We start from the raw sequence: 22126 nt of genomic DNA, 5'->3' as shown, positions 1-22126 counted from the left end.
GTAGGTCACCCTCTTGGAGTGACTGTTCGAATAATTTAGCAAGAATAATTGAAGAATATAACTTGGTGCTTTTAAGAAATTTTGAATTAATGCCGTCCACTCCTGAAGAAGAAGACAATTTCAGCCCATCTATAATCTTAACTATACCAATAGGGTCAACAAGAATAGCATCCATTGGTAAATAACCGGCACACACAATTGAAGGGTAGCTTATGTTACTAATATTGGAAAATGATTCAATAAACACATTATTTAGTATATTAGCGCAGTCATCACTAGAGGCACTATCACTACTTGACGTTTTGAGTAAAATTGAAAAAGTGTCTTTCTTGCTGACAGTGTTCCAAAACCTTTTGGGGTCATTTATTAACATATTTGGGAGAGTATTTGAAAAAAAAAATTGATTTCGCATCTGCAATCGCCTTTTTATATACTTCTGCAGACAACTGATACGCAGCCCAGCGATGGGCTGCGTATCAGTTGTCTGCAGTTTTTAACGATTGGGAAATACTGTCCTAAAAAGAAAAAAAAAACAACGTTAGTGCAATACTGTAAATTTACTGTGCTGAACTTGTAACGCTCGCTTGCATCTGCCGCTGAGAAGCGGTTTACGTTTTTAAAGACATTAATGGCTGTTCTAGGATCATTTCATCATGCTCTATTATTTCATTTCAGTAAATGTTCAGCTAGAGTAGCATCGGTCGGTTACTTCCATGACAGTGGCATCAGCCGATACTACCTTCAACATTTGCAACTATTGCGACAATCTTTGTTTTTAGTGAAACGCCGCTCCAAGTTACAATTTTTTTTTTTAACTTGGAAGTTAGAAACAAGTCACATAGCGGTTTTCCTTACGTGGGCCCACTCATATATGATATGTGGTTTATTCACAAATCACCGTCACGTCAAAGTTAGCTGCTTCACTTTCTTGTTTTTATGAATGACAGCAAACTACTTTCGCACAAAATACGGTGCTTGCACCGAGGCGTGGTTAAATAATTGGCAGCGCATTGAAGTGAATTGCGTGACCACTAGTCGCTTCTCATGCACTACCTAACCTTCAACATAAAAAAGGTTTTTTGGTTACAAGTACATCAATTTTTAGGAAATATGTTTATAGTACACTATTTTTATGAATAACAATTAACAACTTTTGCTCAAAAAACGGCGACTGCCCATAAGCGTCCTTAGGTTTTCGGCGGCGGATTAAAGTCAATTAGTCGCTTCTCAAGTACCACCTCTCAGTAACATAAAAAAATTGATTTTGGTTGGAAGTAAACACTACTAACATCTGCGATAAGCTCTCTAAGGTCTTCATATTCAATGCTGCAGGCGACAAGTTTTGTGGGAATTCGTGTGTCATTAAAATACCATTTACGCAGTACTTGTTTCTTTCCATTTTTTTTTTCTTTTTTGTGTCGAGACATCCACTCATAGTTTGCTAAAGGCAACCATGAGTGGAAGTCACCGATGCCATAACCCATAGGTACGAACTCTATCTAGCAAAAAGTTACTGCAATCGCACTTGCATTTCGTCGGAAACGAATGACGGATCATACCGTATTCAGAACTGTTTCCACTTTCTTATTTGAACAGCGTGCGACAGCAGGAGAGTTCTCGGTTAATCTTATTTTGTTGTGCGCAACATTGTACGATAACTTTCAGATATAAACTCGTGCATTTGCGCTTGAAATGTTGATAATGTGATCTCATATTTTTGCTCAAGTGCTTGCACGGGTATTATGACTTTCCTTTTATTGTGTCTTGCATCAATCTAAATGTACCTATTGCGCACTTGATCTCATCGAGGGCGCGTGAAATTGCACTGAATCTTTAAATAACCGCGTTTGCAACCGTTTTGCGAACGCGGATCCGCTTCCAGTGTGAATGAGTGGTAACAGCGATACAAAGAAGGTGCCGTCTGTGGTGGTGACGCATCCTTTCGTCTAATCTTTGACGCGCTGTGGGAGAAAGGATGCCCAGAGGATTTGGTGGGATCCCAAGTATCAGAATTGCTCGGCCCGGGCTTGGACCAGACTGGCACGAGCTAGAGCCAACTTGGCTCCGGCTTGTCCCAAGCTTGCACCGAACTGGCCAAGTATGAGCCGGGGAATCGTGCTGCTAGGGAGGCGACCTTCTGATCAGGAGTCGTACTCCAGCGAGAGGCCGCACCTACGTAGCAAGCACGGCGGAAGGGATTCGTCTTTCTGGTGACAGTCGCCGTTCAGTGCTGCGATAACCTTGCCACTTGTTTTGGTTCAAAGCGTGGGAACGCCAATGCTTCCAAAAGAGTTTCTCGTTTCTGTTGCTGACAGAACGAGAATTTATTTGTTTTGAACAGAAGGATGTGTCCTCCTTGGCATGGGCGCTGCCATCTTGGAATCACGTGACGCGTCAGCCATTAGGTTACTTCAACTTGCTGCTCCGCTCTCCCCTCCGCGCCTTGGCGGATGCGTTGTATTCGCCTCTTTCGTCGCGTTTCACCGCGCTCTCTTGCGTTACTTCGGAAACTGTAGTCCGACACGCCTTCTCGACAACTAAGACATTATGAGGGTTCAAAGGTCCTTATGGCAACTGAGGTTTGTTTACTAATAGTGGCGGAAAATTCTCAGTAAGAAGCGCGTATATTTATATCGCGCAGTTAGGATCGGAAGGCGTAAAAATAGTCAGCGCAAGGAGACTATCTGTATTTCCTGAAAGTATCGTTATTTGTATTCATAATATATCGAAAACAGTTTCTTTAGATTATGTGAGGAAACTCGCGGAGGAAATAGACAACGAACGTTTAGCTTGTATTTTATCTGAGGCTAGAAGTAATAGCACGTCAACATCAGGAGGTTTGTTTGTTCATAACATCACACCTACATGTGTTCGAGGTTCCCAATATTTTTTTGCGACATAAACATTCAGTTGGTCGGTTTACTTATGAACTTTGCGAAATTGCATACCGTGCTCGCTCCCATTTCGACAGTCATTTAAGTGATTTATTGATTATATTTAGATAACCAGTGCCCTCTACTTAATTTATTTTAACACAAAGGTTGAGACTTCTTGCGTAAGAAACTGCCACAGACACTTGACAGTAGCAAGTTTTAGAATAGTGTGCACAAAGAAATAACGACCTTTCTATTTGCACATCCAAAACGCAGCTTAAATTCGACGCATGCGTAATAGTAACGGTATTCTTTTCGTTTTCTGCGTACGTTGTTTTAATTTTTGTTAGTATCCGGTTTCCACAATATTTGACGCCGAAAAAAAGAAGAGTCGTCTGCATAACAATCATTTGAGTCCAGGGTTGTCGATGGGGAATAGAAGCCTACTTTTGGTGGTTGGCGACGCCAAAATTTACAAAGCAAATATGTGTTCATATAGATACGTGAAGTGGTGCCTAGCGCTAGAATTCAGCCAGACTTTCCGAGGTATTTCTCCTCGTGTGCCCTTTAATTTTATTTGGCCAATTTTACGAAAGACAAATGCCAAATATAATTCAGCGGGCATGTCACTTATATTGCCGCGCGCCAAGTAGGCAGCGCGGCCGCAGCCTAACGGTTATCGCACTTGCCACCCACGCAAAGGGCCAGGGTTTGATTCCTGGCCGCGGCTACGCATTTTGTTGACACTGTAATGTGATGTTTTGGTGAATTCGAGAACCATCTAGCTGATTCGAGTTTAGGAGGTTCTACGCGTCGAACCTTCTACGCCGAATGCTCCAGAAGCCAACGCGTGTACAAAAGCGGCTCCGCGTGACAAGCCGGAGTCAGTTTCGCCCCAGCGTTCGACTCTGCTGCTACGCCGACTTCGACGCCCGCGACGCTCTGTTATTATCTTTTGTACCCTTTTATTTTGGCACAAGTTCGCCACATTAAACGTTTATTTCTTCCTCTTCATTTATTGTTTATTGGTCACCACCCGTGACAATATCACATCTTGAAAAAGAAAATGTTGATATAAAAATAATTTGTTTCCTAGGTCCAATATCGCGAAATGCTGCATATCAGTACTTACTTTAGTAGGGTTGCTAATTTCAGAAATGTCCTACTCAGCCTGTCAAAACATTCTCAAGTAGTTCCTGGAAAAAAAAAAGAAAAAGAGTCTGAGACAATATTACTTATTAATATCAATTATCTGCGTCATTAGTCTGCGAATTTCACTAAAGGTTGGGTGCCCACGAAAACCAAACAGTGAGTAGTAAACTCGCGAGCTTATCTGTTCTGGCCGATCCAGCGCATTGCTAATCAAGCTGTCGATGTGCTTCTTACCATTCGCGTGCTAGTCTTTTCATTAGTTTGTTTTTCTGGAAACTGGTGTCATCGGGTACGGCCGTAGACGATAGTAATCTTCCCTGTACATGAGTCAGGCGTTTCGTAACCAACCATAGTCAGATACATCAAAAAAGTTGGTAAAAAAAGCCCGCAATTTAGTCTCAAAAACACCTCGCAGTCCTCAAAGTGGCTCAAAACAACTGTTTCATTCGTTGTGTGATACAAGGAAAATAACCTAATTACAAAATTGAGCAAAAACAACGTAAAACAGCAACATAGGCGCGTTCACGTTGAAACCGGAACCAACCAAATTGAAGCAACCTAATGGCGCCGAGCGCGTCAGCGCTCTCTATCCGCCAGTGAGGCAACTACTAAAATGAAAAGGCCTATAGGGACGCTGAGGCCAAATCCTTCGAGCGGCGCCAGGCTGTTGTCTTTTGAACGGATGTCTCATTCCAGCGAGACTGCTGCTCATTCAGGGTACGGCGATGGTGATTTTAGCAGCTTCTCCACAAAAACTGCACTAAGGACGCTTAGGGGTTCCGCGCAGCGATAATCTCGCGCTTTTTAAACCCGGTCGTGGAAACGCTAAAAGTGTATTCCGAAGGAGTTTAAAATGACGCCCTCTATACATAGCTCTATTGGGGTTTCTTTGCATCTTGATGTACAGAATAAAAATATATTGCTTTCAAACAATCATGCGGTCATTTTTAATCAGAACTAACGAGAAACGGGTGACGTAATTTGATAGGAGATACTGTAAAATAACAAAGGCATTACTTTGCTCGTTAATTACTTGGGACTCTAAAAAGTACTTTAGTACGTCAGTAAAAAACTAACGCGTTACCAGTAACGTCGTTACTTGTAACGCGTCAGTTAAAACACTGGTCAAAAGTAATGTTGAATCACGTTCTTAACGTTTACATCAAATTTATTAATCCAATTTTCCTGCACACAAGCAGCAAAAGGATGAAAAATTTAGCAGAACAGCGTATTGAAATATTCGACTTGATATCCCATTTCTCGCAGAGGGTAGAAGCCCAAGATTCTGAAGTACAGCTTGTAGTCGGCGGCATTAAGTTTTATATTTCGGCGACGGTTGAGAACTCGGTCGATCTGAGAACGGTCCCGGACATGGCGAGGGTTCCTAAATTTGAAATGACGAATGAATGACTGAAAACAGTTTAACCGTGTCCACTTCGAGACAATATTTTTCACAAATGGCTCACTTTCGAGGATTCACAATGGTAGTAGCTTGTAGTCGAGAGCCATAAGGTTTGTATTTCATCACCAGTGTAGAACTCTGCCGACCTCAAAACGTTCCTGGATGAGGCTCGTGTGCCCGACTGTGAAATCATGAACGAATGCCTGGAGGTAGTCTTACATATCCATTTCGAAACAAGTTTGCCCAAAACATCATGAGCCATTCCACTTTGTGAAGGTTTATGACCAGCGAAGTTGTTCGGTACAGTGACACAGACCGTCCTCGAGGAGCCGAAGGAAACAAAACTTGCACGACGGAACCGCCACCCCGGGAGAGCGGAAGGAAATGAAACTATTACGCAAGCGCTTGGAACGACGACAAAGAGAGGGCGGTGCGAGCGTAGACATGGCCGACGCTATTTGCACAGTGGCAAATATTTTGGAAGCCTTTATTATCGACCTGAGAGTCTATGGATAATTAAAATGGTGCCTATTCATAACTACCCTACCGAAAAAAGAACAGTGTAAATTTACGCTAACTGGATGATAGAACAGGAAATGTAACTGGTTTTATTGCTGGAAACCTGAACTCCAGTTTGCCGATAACGAAAAGCTGTATTGTTTTTTTCGGTAGGATAACCTACTGGATAGACTTATTGCTAAATTACCCAAGCATCAAAGAGAATGCAGGGAACGGTGTTCTACGCACCGTATGTGCCGGCGTCTGCAGCAGTAACTGTTCTAAAGCAAAAGCCCAAAACAAAAGGCATTTTGCACGCACGTTTATGGTCACACACACGAATAATCCACGGAACCCTAGCCATAGACGGCTTTACTGTAAAATGGCTTATTTTGGAAGATTCTCCGTAGCAGCAGCATATACTCGAGAGTCCTTAATTTTTTTTTTTTTTTTTGTATTGAGTAACGAGTTAAGCTTTCTCTCGATCTCGTTGGAGCTTAAAAAGTTCCTGGATGACGCGCGGGTGCCAGAATATCAAAAGATGAGCGAATACGTAAAAACGGCCGATTCATCCCCACTTTGAGACCGGATTTCACATAAAAGACTCATTTTTAAATATTTCCCATAGTATCAGGATGGGCTTGAGGGCTTTACATTTTATATTCCGCTTTTTCTTCTTAACTGCTTTGTGCTCAAAAAATTCCCTTGCGGGGCACGGTTGCCCAATTTTCAAAAAAATTAACAATGCGCAAAAACAGCCTAACCACCAACACTCTGAGACCCGTTTTCTCGAAAAGGACTAATTTTAAAGAATTTTCCATCATATCAGGATGGGCTCGAGTACTGTAAGTTTTGTATTCTGTTTTAGCTGGAAACTGCGTTGTGCTCAAAAAGGCGAGGCGCGCGCGCCCAAATTTCAAAATATGAACAAAAGCGTATAAAAAAGCTGAACCATCCCCATGTTGAGACCGGTTGTCTCAGAAAGTAATATTTCTTTTTAATATTTTTCATAATACCAGGATGGGCTCGAGGTCTCTACATTTTATAGTCCAGCATTAGCTGGAAACTGCGTTGTTCTAAAAAAGTTCACAGGCGAAGCGCGTTTGCTCAAATTTCAAAAGATGGACGAAAAACAACCGAACCATCCCCATTTATAGAAGGTTGTCTGAAAAAGTAAATGTTTGAGCATTTACCATAATGCCAGGATGGGCTCGAGGGCTCTACATTTTGTACTCTACCTCTTGTTAGGAACTAGGGTGTGCTCAAAAAGTTCCCTGGTGAGGCGCGCGTGCCCAGATTCCAAGAGAATAACGAATTCGTAAAAACGGCTCAACGTACCCCACTTTGAGACAACGCTACTCAGTATGCTTTGATTTATGAGGATTTGGCTTGATGGACGCGCAGGACAAAATTATCATTCGCGTTCTTTCTGCTATTTGCTGATTTTGTGGTTTTGAATGACGCTCAGCAAGTTTCTAATTCAAACATTATGTTTATTTTCGCTAATCAAAACTACTTAGCAAAATTTGGTTAAATAGTCAACTTATTGTAGAGACTAACCCATATATAATGTCCCCTTGGCAGTATAACTTACGTGATTATATTGCATTACTTTAGAATTGACGAACTTTTAACAACGATAAGAGAATCCAAAAATAGATACCCTCTATACATGATATAAATGTAATAATTTTAATATCGTAGTACATTCGGACGTGGCATAAATGCCACATAAGCGGTAGTTTTTATACTTTCTTTCTGCCCAAGTCCAGGCGCAGCTGATGCTACGAGCTAATGGGACCAATCAATCAGCGTCAAAAGTGCAAGTCACTAGGCCTTTTCTGTTCATGATTGGTTCAGCGATGATAGACAAGTGCAAAAACGCGACGATCACCATGATGTGCTTTTGACGCTTTATTGATTGGTCCCATCAGCTCGTACCGTCAGCTGTCTGGACGTAAAGGTGAAACGAAGTATGGGCCCTTTAGATAAAAGAGCGCCATCTGTCGCACGGAAGAGCAACCAGCCCCCGACGCCATCTTGAAGGATACTGCGTCGCTCAAGCCAGTCAGCGCACGTTTCAATGTCGCAATACTAATCGCATTTACGTTCGCGTTTTGTTGTGTAAAGTCAGATGCAGAGTGGTCTGGTGTCCCGAATTAGTGAAGAAACTGCATTTGTCTTCTCTTGCCGTTATGTACAGACTACAAATTAGCCACGAGGTGGTGATTGCCCATTCTCCGCGTTTAACGCGGTGATTTGCAAGTGAGCCGGAAAAAGAGTTTCTGTTGTCATTTTTGAAAAGTGTGCGACTTTTTTTTTTTTAACACAGCTTTATTTGTGTGAAGGCTTTACCAGTTAACGCGGGCGATAAGTAAAGCTGGGGCCTCGCGTGCGTGTCTGGCAAATTAATACAGCTGAATAATGACTGCGCTCAAACTTCTAAGTACAATTCAAAGAGACGTTATCATTACATTTTTGTATGAATACGTGTAACGATTGGTTTCTGAGGATTGGTTTTTTAGCAGCTGCGTTACAGAAGGCGTCGGAAAATTATTCAGCTATGAATATGACTAATTAAACAATAAACTAAAATTAATTTCGTGCAACAGGTTTTAAAGTAGGTGCTTAATCTATGTGTGCGCCACTGTTAGAGTCTCTGGCAGAACTGTAAAAGAGTCCAAGGAGAATTGCAAAATAGTCAAATTTTGCTTTTACATAAGATGTCTAGACAGACTAGCGCCATTCAAGCGAACGGAAAGGCACAGTGCTTTCCAAAACTGCTTCTAGACATGAAGCCTGCTTGGTTCGAGTGTTGTCTGCAAACGGATATAGTCTGTTACAAAGAAGGTAGGGCGACGAAAAGGAAGGCCGGGGAGGAGGAAGCAGACAGAACGCTGGAGAGAGAAGCAGGTTTCCCCTTTCCTCTCCAGCGTTCCGTCTGCTTCTTACTCCCAAGTCTTTCTTTCAATCGCCCTACCGTCTTAAGTTCTAAGTTACAATAGCGACTTTGTCAGTGAGAGGACTTGCAAGCGCAGCACTATCAAATCGGTGGGACCGTCCTCACCGGATCGCCCACAACTGTGCACTGCGTGCTATATAAACTCGCAATTGATCGGGAATATATCTAGAATGGCAGGATGATGCAACCGCAAGCCTTTCAACTCGCGTAGTTACGAACACTCACTTATCTTTCATATACGCGGTGGCTGCAAGCGCATTACCGAAACCCACACAAAGAAATTTTCAAGGGAATAATCCACTCTCACTTATAATAATTAATAATATCCCTCAGTCTCTCCTCCCGTCCTTACTGCGAGCATAAAAAATATAATATCTTGTTGGGTGATGAAGAAAGGCAGGTGTATTTCACCCACGACCATCTCACCACTCCACGAAACACGTCCTGGGGTGATGTAAACACAACGGAAGCATCCGCCAAGATGGCGTTCTTGGCCCAGTGTACCCAAAGTCACTGGATCTGGGAAAGTAGCACGATTGCCCTCCCACCTGCTATCCAGACTCAAACAAATACCAGCAGAGAGACAACATAAACTAACAAAGTGATTGGCTCATCGACGCCGCTTGTCATGGTGATCGCCATTTTGGAGACTTTGAAAGCTTCGAAGCTTCGAAAGGGTCGTTACAACCAGTCGCACCAAGGTCGTTATGGAGAACCATCGTCGTGAAAGCGTTCCTCGGCCAACATGAGCGCCTTTGGCACTGTGCATGCAATGAACTTATCGCTCATGCTTGTTTCCCCCGATCTCTTAGAATTATGTTGCTCTTCTTGAGTGTCTCAAGACACTAATATTATTTTTCAATGCCTCCAAGCACTGACGTTGTGTGCGAGGCTCGTGAGGCTCAGGTTGTGCACCGTCTTCATTGATGACAGCCGTCCCCCGCGGCGTATCTTCGTATGACCGAAGACAAAGTTGCTCGCAGCGGCCAAGAAGCTGACGCTTCAATTCAGGGTCCATTTTGCGCGCAGTTCGCACAGAACACAGAAGCTACCAGGGGAGTCCCCACGAATTGAAATTAGAAGGAGGGGGGGGGGGTCTAATTTTTAGGGGGGGTGAAAGGGGGGCATTAAGAATAGAGGAGTCGCTCCGAATTAAGGGAGTGCCTTCAGAAAAAAATTACACCATCTTCCCGAGGGGAACCATGGGGCGATGCGGAGCATCGTTCCATTACACTTCATCGGAAAAACGGAGTGAAGTGGAGTCAACAGCAATGAACTGAACGCGCGCAGAAATTGGTTTGCTCTTTATGTTTTATACAGCCTTGATGGAGATGCGCCTCAACGGGTAATCGGTCTCTTAGCTGTAGATGAGAAATTTATCCAGTGCAGTACAACCGCTAACCTGGGGTTTTTAACGTGCATCACGCAGTAGTCATCACACGAACGCGTGCCGGTACGAAACTCATCCACATCGAAACGGGCAGGGGTGGCGGGGACTCGAACCCAGGAGGTTCCCAGCTTAAGCTTTCGCTCCACGCTCCACGCTCCGAGCTGAGACGCGTTAGTCCACTCGGCCACTTCCTCCCCTTGAACGCGCGCAGCGCGCTACCGCTGCTTATATTCAAACTTGAAGGAGAGGAAACTAGAGGAGGAGAGTTGCGCCTGCGCGCGCGGTGTGAGTAGAAGCGAACGCACGCGAAGTGCACGCAGCTGGTAGCTGCGTGCACTTCGCGCAGCTGTTGAAGAGAGAGAGAACGCACGCGCAGCTGTTGCAGAGAGGGACGCAGCTGGTAGCTGCGTGCACTTCGCGCAGCTGTTGGAGAGAGAGAGAATGCACGCGCAGCGAGGAGAGTTGCGCATGCGTAGTGTGAGTGCGGACTACGACGCCGCGGGACATAGCCCGAGCAAGAGATGCTCCGCATCTAAAACAAATCGTGTGTGGGGGGGGGGGGGGGGGGGGTACACCCACCGTAGGGGATGTAAAAGGAAGCCACTGTAAGCTACGAAAGGTTGCAGTACGCACACAAGCCGCACCGGGAATCGATACGCTGCGTGCATCGTTCAACCCTTAGACTCCGCAGTCAAGTCAATCCAAGAGCGAGGAACGGGGCGTACTTCTCCGGGCGCGCAAAGCGAAAGAACGGAGGTTAAATAGGCACCGACTAAATTAGTCCTGTAACATAATAATTGCTAAATTATTTTTTTTCTTTCGCGGAAGATTGGTGTTGTGAAATGCTTGTCCCAATTAGGCCGTTGAAAAAAAACATATTTTTTTTTCTTTTCAGTTAACCTGGAACGCGATAGCGTTATCGGGCCCCGTTCGCAAAGCCTTCTCATATAATCCCACGCTCGCTCCCAAGCCTTGCAAGCGTGTGTGCGTGGCATAGTCGGTAGCGTCACTTGTCTGTGTAGAATCACGTGTCACGTGACGTCACACAAACACGTGACGCCACCGTGACGTCATGTGACGTTACACGTGAGCGTTGGGGGGTTAGAAATACCACTTAAGGTCCCATGGCCTGACGTCACACGAATGACGTCACACGTGGGTGCTACATCATGACCATATCTACTCGCTAAATTTTCCCACAAAATTTTCGCTAAACTTGGCGGGAAAAAGTTTCCGCTATATTTGAAGGGAATAGTTTCCCCTAAATTTGGCGGGACAAATTTCCACTAAATTTAGAGGAAACGTCTTGCGCCAAGTCTAGCGGAAAATTTTCCCGCTAATTCAGCGGGTCGATAGGGTCATAACGCCACAGCCGCGTGGGACGTTAAAGTGGCTGTGACGTCATCACCCAATCGACCCACTAAATTTGGCGAAAGGATTTTCCGCTAATTTTAGTAGAAAATTATTCCGCCAACTTTAGGGTGATAAATTTTCCGCCAAATATGACAGCGCCGAATTTTCTGCGGCACGAGCTGGATACCACAACGAAATTTCGTCGCTTCTTTCTTGGCCTATTCCTGTTCAACGGAGCAGTATCACATCACGTACACCAAACTCTTTTTAAAAAAAGTCACGAAACGGAGATTTAAAACGGAATGAACGATTAGCAATGAGCACCTAGTGGACGCCTTTAAAGTCTCGTTTGTAATGCCCGTCAAGGAACCTTTACAAGTAGTGACAATGCCTGTCTCGCCTACGGCCACCATGTGAGAAGAGGTGAAGGAGGAACTCCCCTTTTCACCGGGACTCTCTCTTGTGTGTCCTATAGTCCGTCTACAAGATTATAGAGCTGAAGTGGCCAGGCTGACCCGGCCTAGGAGTCACAAACAAAACCACGAAGGTTACAAGAGCAACGGAAAAAGGGGGGGGGGGGGGTGTTGACTTTTGCTTAGAGTAATAAACAAAACCCGAATCACTTTCAATCTATCCGAGTCAGAAGCTGTCCAACTGTACGTATAAGGTCGCAGTAGCAGAAGACTACCAGGCTGCAACCTGTCTCTCAATTTAAAACGCGTTCCATTTCTCTTCTTGGGGAAGTGATCGTGTGACCGGTGGGTAGGCGGGTGAGCGTGTGTGTGTGTGTGTGGGGGGGGGGGGGGAGCAGCGAGCCGCACTTAAACACTCGAAGAGCGGCATGCGCCTCGCAAAACGCAGCTTGGCCACCTCTGTTATAGAGGATTAACCAGTCAGTCGAAATTCGCACAAAAGAGGCTTTGAGATCAGTTGCGGTGGCGCTATCGCTGCCGTGCTTCGGCCACTCCGGTGGCTGGCTGGAACTGGTAGGACATCCTGTTGACGTCAGTGCCACCGCACATTCACTCATCCCGAGACAATCTACGTCACGATTGCGCCGAATGTCACGTGCTCTCCCATGGCTGTTTTCGAAACGCTTGCCAGAGGGGACCGTTTATAAGTAAAAATACAGCCATCAGGCTCAAAATACAAACGTGAGATTGCATGATCCGAGAAGCAGCCGCTACTATCCTGCCCCTTGACAAATTCAATATAACTGTAACTTTTATAATATCAAATTTTTATTGCACAGAAAGAAAGAAAGGCAAAGTAACGTGCAGCCCGGAAAAAGAACATGGATATCCTTGTGCAGTTCCTGACAACCACCGGAAATACTATGTAGCTATACATTTGAAAAAAATGTACTCACATGTGCATGCATACACACACACACACACACACACACACAAAGGAAACAGTGGAACTCAGAGAGAAAGCAACACATCATACATTAAACAGCCCGTAAATCAATTTCAGAAATCACAGTTCATACACCACGATCAAGAATTTTTTTCTAAAAGCGCTAAGTAACTGGAATTTTGAAAGTTCATTGAGAAACAAATTATGGTAATGAGGTATCCAAAAAAGTGAAAGCTGCTTACAACTCCCTGTAACGCCGAATTAGAGCGCAGCTCTTGAGGAGGAGGAGGGAAGGGCACGGGGGGGGGGGGGGTTAAACTAACCAGGGGGGGTCACGTGACCCCCAATGCCGATGATGTCATCACTGACGTCACTGATGACGTCATCAGTGACGATGACGATGCGGGTACCGACGACGTCATTAGTGACGTCACTGATGACTTCACCAGTGATGATGACGATGACGATGCGAATGTCGGTGGCGTCATCAGTGACGTCGCTGATGACGTCATCAGTGATGATTACGATGACGATGCGGATGTCGGTAACGTCATCAGTGATGATGACGATGACGATGCGGATGCCGGTGACGTCATCAGTGATGATGACGATGACGATGCGGATGCCGGTGACGTCATCAGTGACGATGACGATGTGGATGCCGGTGACGACATCAGTGACGTCACTGATGACGTCATCAGTGATGATGACGATGACGACGCGGATGTCGGTAACGTCATCAGTGATGATGACGATGACGATGCGGATGCCGGTGACGTCATCAGTGATGATGACGATGACGATGTGGATGCCGGTGACGTCATCAGTGATGATGACGATGACGATGTGGATGCCGGTGACGTCATCAGTGATGATGACGTCATCAGTGATGATGACGATGACGATGTGGATGCCGGTGACGTCATCAGTGACGATGACGTCATTGGCGGGTCGCGCGACATCGGCGGGGGTCACGTGACCTCAGGGGAGTCACGTGACTTCGGGGGGTCACGTGACCTCGGGGGGGGGGGTCACGTGCCCCCCACGAGGTCACGTGAACCCAGTGGGGGGCTCGCGCAGTGCATTATGGGACATTTCCCATGATGCACCGGGGTCACGTGACCTCGGGGGGTCACGTGCCCCCACGAGGTCACGTGACCCCGGTGGGGGGCTCGCGCGGTGCATTATGGGACATTTCTCATGATGCCCAGCGCGGTTACGCCGACGCCGACGGCGACGCCGACGCTGCTCAAGCCGGAAACGGGCCCCTAAGAGCTGCGCTCTAAAAGATCGTACTATTTTTAGAGCGCAGCTCTTAGGGGCCCGTTCCCGGCTTGAGCGGCGTCGCCGTCGCTGTCGGCGTAACCAAGGTCATCCCAAGGTCCCTTGACCCCCAAGGTCATCCCAAGGTCACGTGAGCCCAAGGTCACCCCAAGGTCACGTGACCCCTCCCCAAGGGTCACGTGACCCCCAAGGTCACGTGACACCCAAAGTCACGTGGCTCCCCAAGTCACGTGACCCCCGCGGTCACGTGACCCCAAATGACGTCATCAGTGACGTCACTGATGACGTCACCGGCATCCGCATCGTCAGCGTCATCATCACTGATGACGTCATCAGTGACGTCACTGATGGCGTCACCGGCATCCGCATCGTAGTCGTCATCATCACTGATAACGTCACCGGCATCCGCATCGTCATTGTCATCATCATTGATGACGTCATCAGTGACGTCACTGATGACGTCACCGGCATCCGCATCGTCATCGTCATCGTCACTGATGATGTCACAGGCATCCGCATCGTCATCGTCATCATCGCTGATGACGTCATCAGTGACGTCACTGATGACGTCACCGGCATCCGCATCATCATCGTCATCATCATTGATGACGTCACCGGCACCGCATCGTCATTGTCATCATCACTGATGACGTCATCAGTGACGTCACTGATGACGTCATCGGTAACCGCATCGTCATCGTTACTGATGACGTCATCGGCATCGGCATCGTCACGTGACCCCCCTAGGTCACGTGACCCCCACCCAAGGTCACTTGACCCCCCCAGTACCCTTCCCTCCTCCTCCTCCTCAAGAGCTGCGCTCTAATTCGGCGTTGCAGGGAGTTGTAAACGGCTTTCACTTTTTTCTTTCACTTGTATACCTACGACAACCAAAGCGTGATGCCCTGCGCGCCCGTCTGTCACGGCTCAGCTTCTAAATTTGACGAAAGCGTTTCACGCCTGCTAAATATAACGGGAACCTTTCATTTCTGTTGGGTCATGCTCCAATTTAATTTCCCCGCTAAATTCAGGAAGTAAACCTGAACTGTTGTATATAGCTGTACACTAACTCACTGCCCTGCTGAAATTAGTAGGGGCAGTTTTTGTCTAAATTTAGTGCAAAAACCGCTAAATTTAGGGAAGAACTGCTGCATGATACACCAATTCAATTTAGGAAGAATTGGCAAGGACTTGGCGCGAAAATGACGCCGCTTTGAGGCACGCCGAAAGCAGTGAGCTAGATCGACGTCTGAAGAAAATAAACGGATCCAGAGAGGGGGGTAATGGCCTTACTGTAAATGAAATTACTTGAATCGAAAGTACTTTTTTGTGTAATTAGTAATATAATTAATTACTTTTATTGGCTGGCAATTTAGAAATGTAATGAATTCTTTCAAGGCAATCATCTTAACAGCATTACTCATTGCTTTCGAAATTACATTTCCGAGGCCCATCTAAGTGCAAAATGTTTGACGGGATACTCAGGTGCGAGACAAAGACTTGAGTGCATGCTATTGGGTTGTGGTCCTACTCAGGATCCTCACTGACAGTGAATAAAAGACAAAGCTATTGATTGGTGTTTTACATGCATCGCAGTTTAGTATGCGTGTAGGAACTTCTGAGAGTGTAGTTCAACTTCTTAACATATTGCAGCTTGGCGTTTATTATCGAATGCTCTCAGCCTGGTTCACCTCTCAAACAGGTAAACAGATTCCACCCTGATTTCGAACTGCCGCCTTGTATCCTTTCAGGTGGGATCTTTACGAATACAACTTGCTATCCTTTTGCATACACTAATGCAAAGTGTGCCGTTGTGTTGATGAATCATTGGAACCATGGTAAGCACTCGATATCCGAACCGAGCATATATTTCGTAAGAATTAATGATCATTCAATCTAGTCTACTTAATTCATTACATCTTTCTGTTTATTGTTGTTGTAAAATTAAGAAACACTCCCACATTATAGCAGCTTGTTCGAAAACAGGAGCACAGCTACCTCGCCGTCGTCACCGGTCACACTTTTATATGCCTACCCTTCAGTGAGTCAGTAAATATTTTCTTAGTGGGTAGGTGACGCCATCTCTCGACCAATCTTGGGCTCATCGACCAAGATTGCTCATTGCACTGGCGTGCGGTCGTGCATCACGTCTGTGTGATGCACGTTTAAGACCCCAGGCGTACAGCGCTGGTAAATTTTATCATCTACAGAACGCTGCCTAAACATCTAACTAATTTTATTTTTGCCTCTAACACTATAAAAAGCGAAAATCTGTCCTCTCAGTTAATTCCGAGTCATTAGAACGAAAAAAAAAGAAAGAGAGCGAGAAAGACAGAGAGAAAATATTTTTATTGTTGAACATACAAAATTTCCGGCGTTGGTTTACTAAGACCGTACAACAGACTGTTTCGTGATATTAACCATCTAAAGAGCGTATTTAAACGTAAATTTAAAAAAAAAAAAATCTAGGACAAAAAGCAGACACGAAGTAAATGAAAGCTCTGTCCCTCCTTTAAACAAGGGTGTTTCGATTTCCTCTTTGCGTTACATTAAATTTGCTTTGAACCTATTTTCTTAGGAAAAATGTTGATTTTTATTGCTTATCTGAAGGAAACGCGGAGCATTCAAGCTAAAATATTTTATTTTTGTTTTTGAAGCGAGCGATTTTGTAAATTCTAGTATAATGTTTTTTTACTAAATTGCTCTACTTTTTTATTTAAGCTGCCAAAAACCAGTGCAAAGAGGAGACCCCAAATCAGGAGGATGGAACTGAGAAAATAACGGCCACTACTGGTAAAGTGGGGATATCTTATTTATCTATTCATGGAACTTGCCTTCAACGTCACTGTGCAATACAAAAACGCTATGAGAAAACATGTGAATTGAAGGCAGTTTAAGCAAAAAAGTTTTTGTGTTGTGCAGAGGGTATCCGACCCTTGTGAAGCTCCTAAGTATGTGACCTGTGACACTGACCCAAAAACAAAAATCCGCCATCGGTCCTTCGGATGTAAAAAACACTGGAACTCAGAATATAAGACAAAATAGTTTTCAATTTTGTGGTAGTGAAAAATTTGTCCAGTGTATATATATATATATATATATATATATATAAAGATATATATATATATATATATATATATGTATAAAAATTAAAAATGTTTATATATATATATATAAACATTTTTAATCTTTTTGAAAATGTTTACACATGGGTTCTTTTATTTGCATGATTTGAAATGAAATTTCCTAATGGTTTGTTAAATTTGGCCACCATGGAAGCTTGTCATGAACGAATGAAATGCATGCCCATTTTTAACACAGTCAATTGACGCAAACATAGATATATCCGTTGTACTTATGAAACCGATGCCAAGAGAAACACATTTGTTCTTGTAATTCGTCTGCCTTGAATTGTACAACAATTCACAAGGCAATGTATTTTTTTCGTGTGTGTGTTGGTTTACATGCCAATAACAAAGACGGTAACCCACGCACACGTCGCTTTCTTTTAAAGGGTTTGAATTAAAATACATTCGTTTATGCGTTCCTTGAAATATTAATATCCTTTGAAAATCACAAACTTATATGAAGCGTCACGAAGCAGTAGATACAGAAAATGACCTACAAACACGTCGTTCAGCAATGGTGACAGATGGGCCAGTTCGTACATGACTTCTTTTGACAAAATGCGCCGCAAGACAGGGACAGTCAAAACGATCCGTTTTTGATTCGTAATTAAGAGGCGGCCATCCAGTGCTTGTCTGCAGATGTTTTCTATTCGGGCGGGTTCTCCATCGCTGCAGAGGACTTGTTCTATTGCATAGGGCACGACGAATTGTTCCCTGTGTTTAAGGCAGTGCATAGAGCGTAACGACGAGATCGCGTTTAGGAACTCCAGCGGGCTTAGTGTGGACTCATTTATAGAACTGCTCACAAGTTACCTGGATTCTACCATTGTGTCTTTTGAAATTGACTTGTATGTTCAAAAGCATCGGATCTGTATTAGGTCACGAGTCGCCCCCGTACTGTGCGACATTTTTTTGGCGCGATTTGGTCAGGAAGTGTTCACCAGTCTAAAAGAAAAGGGGGATGTTAAGATACTAAGATACGTGGATGACTTCCTGGTGCTGGTACCGCAGCCCACTGTGTTGGATGACAACCTCATTTAAAGAGTGCTGGGGAGTTTCAGTTTGAATTCGCGTGGACTAACATTTACTCGTGAAACAATGGCTTCAGGAAAGCTTCAGTTCCTAGATTTAAGTTTAGATTTTCAAGAAGAGCACATGTGCTGGGAGTACAGACAACACTCAAAGAAAACTGTCTTGCCCTTTAATTCAGCAAACTCTAAGCTGGTTATTGACAAGTCGTGCCAGCACGCCATGAAATGTAGTTTTATCAACCAGGTAGAACGCCTAAAGTCGTCGGGTCACCCTGATCGTTTTCTTCAAGAGGTAGCTGAAACACTTGTTTCCAAGATTAAAAAGAAAGAATAGGAAGCACAGGATCCCAGGAGGAGGCTGAGACCTGCTGTTATAGCCTATATCCACAAGGTCTCACACAACCTAAAAAAAGTGGCGGCACACTTTGATTTTCCGGTTGTGTTTTCTTCCCCGAAAAAGCTGTCCAGCCAGTGCCATAAAATTAAACACAAACAAGACGGAGGTTGCGTTTGCAGAAACACTCTAGAAAATTCGTGGAATGCGCATCTTCGGTCGTGTACGAAATTCCAATGACGTGCGGGAAAGGGTTCGTGGGCCAAACGGGCAGATGCGTTAATGGAAGCGGAAGAGAGCACGCACTATCAGCAAGAAATTCCTCCTCGGGCAATTTAACTATTCATTGCGATAGATACCCCTGCGCCCCGGATATGGAAAAAAGAAAATGTTTGGGAAAGCTCAGAAGTGAAATCTCGAGAGAGATGTTCGAGTCATTTAACATTATACTGCAGGGGGATGAGATGCACAGACAAGGAATCTGAATTCTTGCTTCAGAAGTTCGATTGGGTGTATAAATAGTGTGTTGTTTCAACAAACATTCAGTTGAAAGTAGCGCTTCGTGTTGTCTTACTTACTCTGTCCTTGCTTCGCGGCGCATTTTGTCAAAATACGTCGTTCACTTCGAAGAAGGCTCACAGAAACTCAGCTACAAGAAAATACAAATTAACTAGTGTGAAATAACTTGTTTAAAAAAGATACATTTAAAATAAACTATTTGGAATGCTATAAAAATGTACGCACCTTGCAAACATAAACCACTGGACTTATCAAGAAGGAAGGCGTGAGTGTATACATAACGATAGTAGAGAGCGGTTTAGACTCTTGGCATGGTTCCTTGAAAACAGACTGCAGCGGCCGTAGATGTCGCCCATACACAGCCATGCATTGCATGATAGAACTAAGAAAATTGAAGTAAACTTAGAATATGAGAAAATCGAAGTCGTTCCTCGTGCCTCCTTTCAGTTGCAAATGCTTAAAACAAAGCCAATATCCTTGACACTATGTTGCGTACCTCAGGTAATCCCGGCTGCCTTTATCGCTCTGTCTACATTTTCTTGTAGTTTTCATCAAAGGATGCCACCATTCTGAGTCTTAAAATGCTAATCAATTTATTTATAATCTAATACAATAGCCTCTTCTGTTTTGTTTGTCTCTCGCTCATTATTGTTAGAAAACACTAAAATTTGATAACAGGGTAATTTAACATAATTTTATTTCGATGGCTTTGAAACAAAATCTGTAATGTGAGTGTGCCATTAGCGAAGAAAGTTAACTGCAAACAATCCTGAACACTTCAAAATTGATTGGTTAGTGTTTTATTTGTATGTGCATTCCACAGGATATAAAATAACCGTCCAGAAATGACGGGAATTCATGCGTGTGTTAGGTCTCATTCATAATAGACATGGGTAAGAAATGATTAGGAAGGTCTCTTATTTTTTTAACCCTTGGCTATATTTTAGTATTTATTACAAATATACTCTTTCTCAATGATTTTTCAGGTAAACAAGGACCCTGCGAAACAGCCTGCGAAATGTGGGTGAGGCATGAAAATCTAAACGAAACTTCTCTAAGCGAGAACTGCACCAAATACTACAAACAGTTTTGCGGTGAAACCAAAATATTTCTCTACGACAAGCCAATTTGTGATCAAGTCGAAAAATTACCCATTAACATAACTAACTCTTATTCAAAAGATGAATAAAAACTGACCTTCAAATGCTGCATTTCATTTTGTTTTGAATCAGTGTTACAAGAAGTGTCCCAAAACACTCTAAAAAATGACTACGCGTCTACTTATCCGCTAAACACTCAATGAGCCAATCTCTGCGATGTACAAAATCAGCTCAGCGAATGATGATGGGGAACATCCGTTTAGATCCAAAAATGAAGTCTGCGTTGTTGCATTACGCAATGCAAAGCGCAATGCAAAAGCGCAGACTTAATTTTGAGGTCCAAACAAATAATCCGCCTCATCATTTGCTGAGCTGACTTCATAGATTAGAAAGATTGGCTCTTCGAGTGTTTTGTAGGAAAGTAGACACATAGTCATTTTTAAGAAAATAGTATCACGAAAACAGCGCTTAACGAAGTGCTAAAGTTAAAGGGGCGGTAGTACATCGGCGATTTATCTCTATGTGGTATGCAAAGAGAAAGGTCGGGTTCCTGAACTAAAAACATGTCTTTCGTGTAAAGCTGGTAGGAGTTTAGGCGCTGGAGAAACTAAGGCCATCTGCGTGAAGTCTTCTTTTCTAAGAACTATAGGGAGTATTCACTGTCGGCCATAGCTGTGTGCGCGAATGTTGAGCGCGTGCTGACTGCGAGCTTTCACAGTTCTTTTGCAACGTGCATTCCGTACCATGAAAAGTGCCAGGCTTAGCAGCCTATTGATGTGAGTTCGTTCTGAGCATACGCCCTAAACAGCACCCACAAATATGGCGTCCAGTGAATATTCCCTATTGTTCACTTTCCACCGATTAAAAAGCACGGCAAAAAAAACGCATCTCCACGTGTTGAATGATGTTGATTGAGGCGAAGCTCTGGTGGTGCTTGCCTGCGTAGACGCTGAGCCGCAGCATGCCGAGTCTTTCGTTCGTTTTCATCCATATCACGCTGCGATCAAATGCTCAAATGCGTATATAACCACTTTCAATACCACACATTCTCTTTCTGACATGGATTAAAACGAACGAAAGGCTCGGCATGCTGCGGCTCACCGTCTACGCAGACAAGCACCACCAGAGCTTCGCCCCACTAAAAATAATTCACCACATGGATATGCGGTTGTTTATGTTTCTTTTGCCCTACACGAGCACGGGAGCACGTGGTCACGTGCTCGTGAGCACGTGAGCGCATGAGCTCACGAGCAGGAGCACGAGCCCCCGACGCCGGACATCGGACGGACATACGGACATGGCTAGCCCCTAAGGAGCTTCGCCCCCAAAAACTGAAGCATCCACCTCAACTCCACACACAGCCGTCTCATTCGGCACAGTATAGGTCCTTAAATGCTGTTGGCAACGTTAACCATGGCAACGAAGCCTCACCTGAAAACACGCACACGCGAACGAAGAGCTTGAAGCCAGCAACAACGGACGCCATTTCTAAAGTACCGTCGTGTTGGTAACTACATTCCCTTCATCCTTAAACTGAGACTGCAGTCAAAGCTACAAGTGCGAGCTAACTGGCGCTCCTGGCTTTGAGACATGCATTTCTAGCGTTAGCGGTCGTTCTGCGGAAGAACGCTTCAAAGCAGCAGCCTCGAGCTCTCGTGACTATGGTATTGGCTGCATGCAGTCTCAGCTTAAAGGGGCACTGACACCCCAAAGGTCGTATTTATTTTTATTGTCTAAAACG

General features: G+C 44.4%; 1 protein-coding gene across 1 annotated transcript in view; it reads left to right on the top strand.

The window, feature by feature from the left end:
* Positions 1-20474, top strand: part of LOC120846643 — a 31038-nt gene extending 10564 nt beyond the window's left edge. Inside the window, exons 4-6 of the mRNA XM_040218477.1 lie at positions 16025-16111; positions 16995-17066; positions 20272-20474. Of these exons, the coding sequence (XP_040074411.1) occupies positions 16025-16111; positions 16995-17066; positions 20272-20474 (362 nt within the window). The remainder of the gene's footprint in view (positions 1-16024; positions 16112-16994; positions 17067-20271) is intronic.
* Positions 20475-22126: the final 1652 nt, after the last annotated feature.

The sequence above is a fragment of the Ixodes scapularis genome, unplaced genomic scaffold (assembly GCF_016920785.2).
Source record: "Ixodes scapularis isolate PalLabHiFi unplaced genomic scaffold, ASM1692078v2 PGA_scaffold3__209_contigs__length_174095766, whole genome shotgun sequence".
In the NCBI taxonomy this organism is placed as follows: Eukaryota; Metazoa; Arthropoda; class Arachnida; order Ixodida; family Ixodidae; genus Ixodes; species Ixodes scapularis.
The sequence above is the reverse complement of the archived record's forward strand: the minus strand, read 5'-3'. Positions and strand labels throughout refer to the sequence as shown.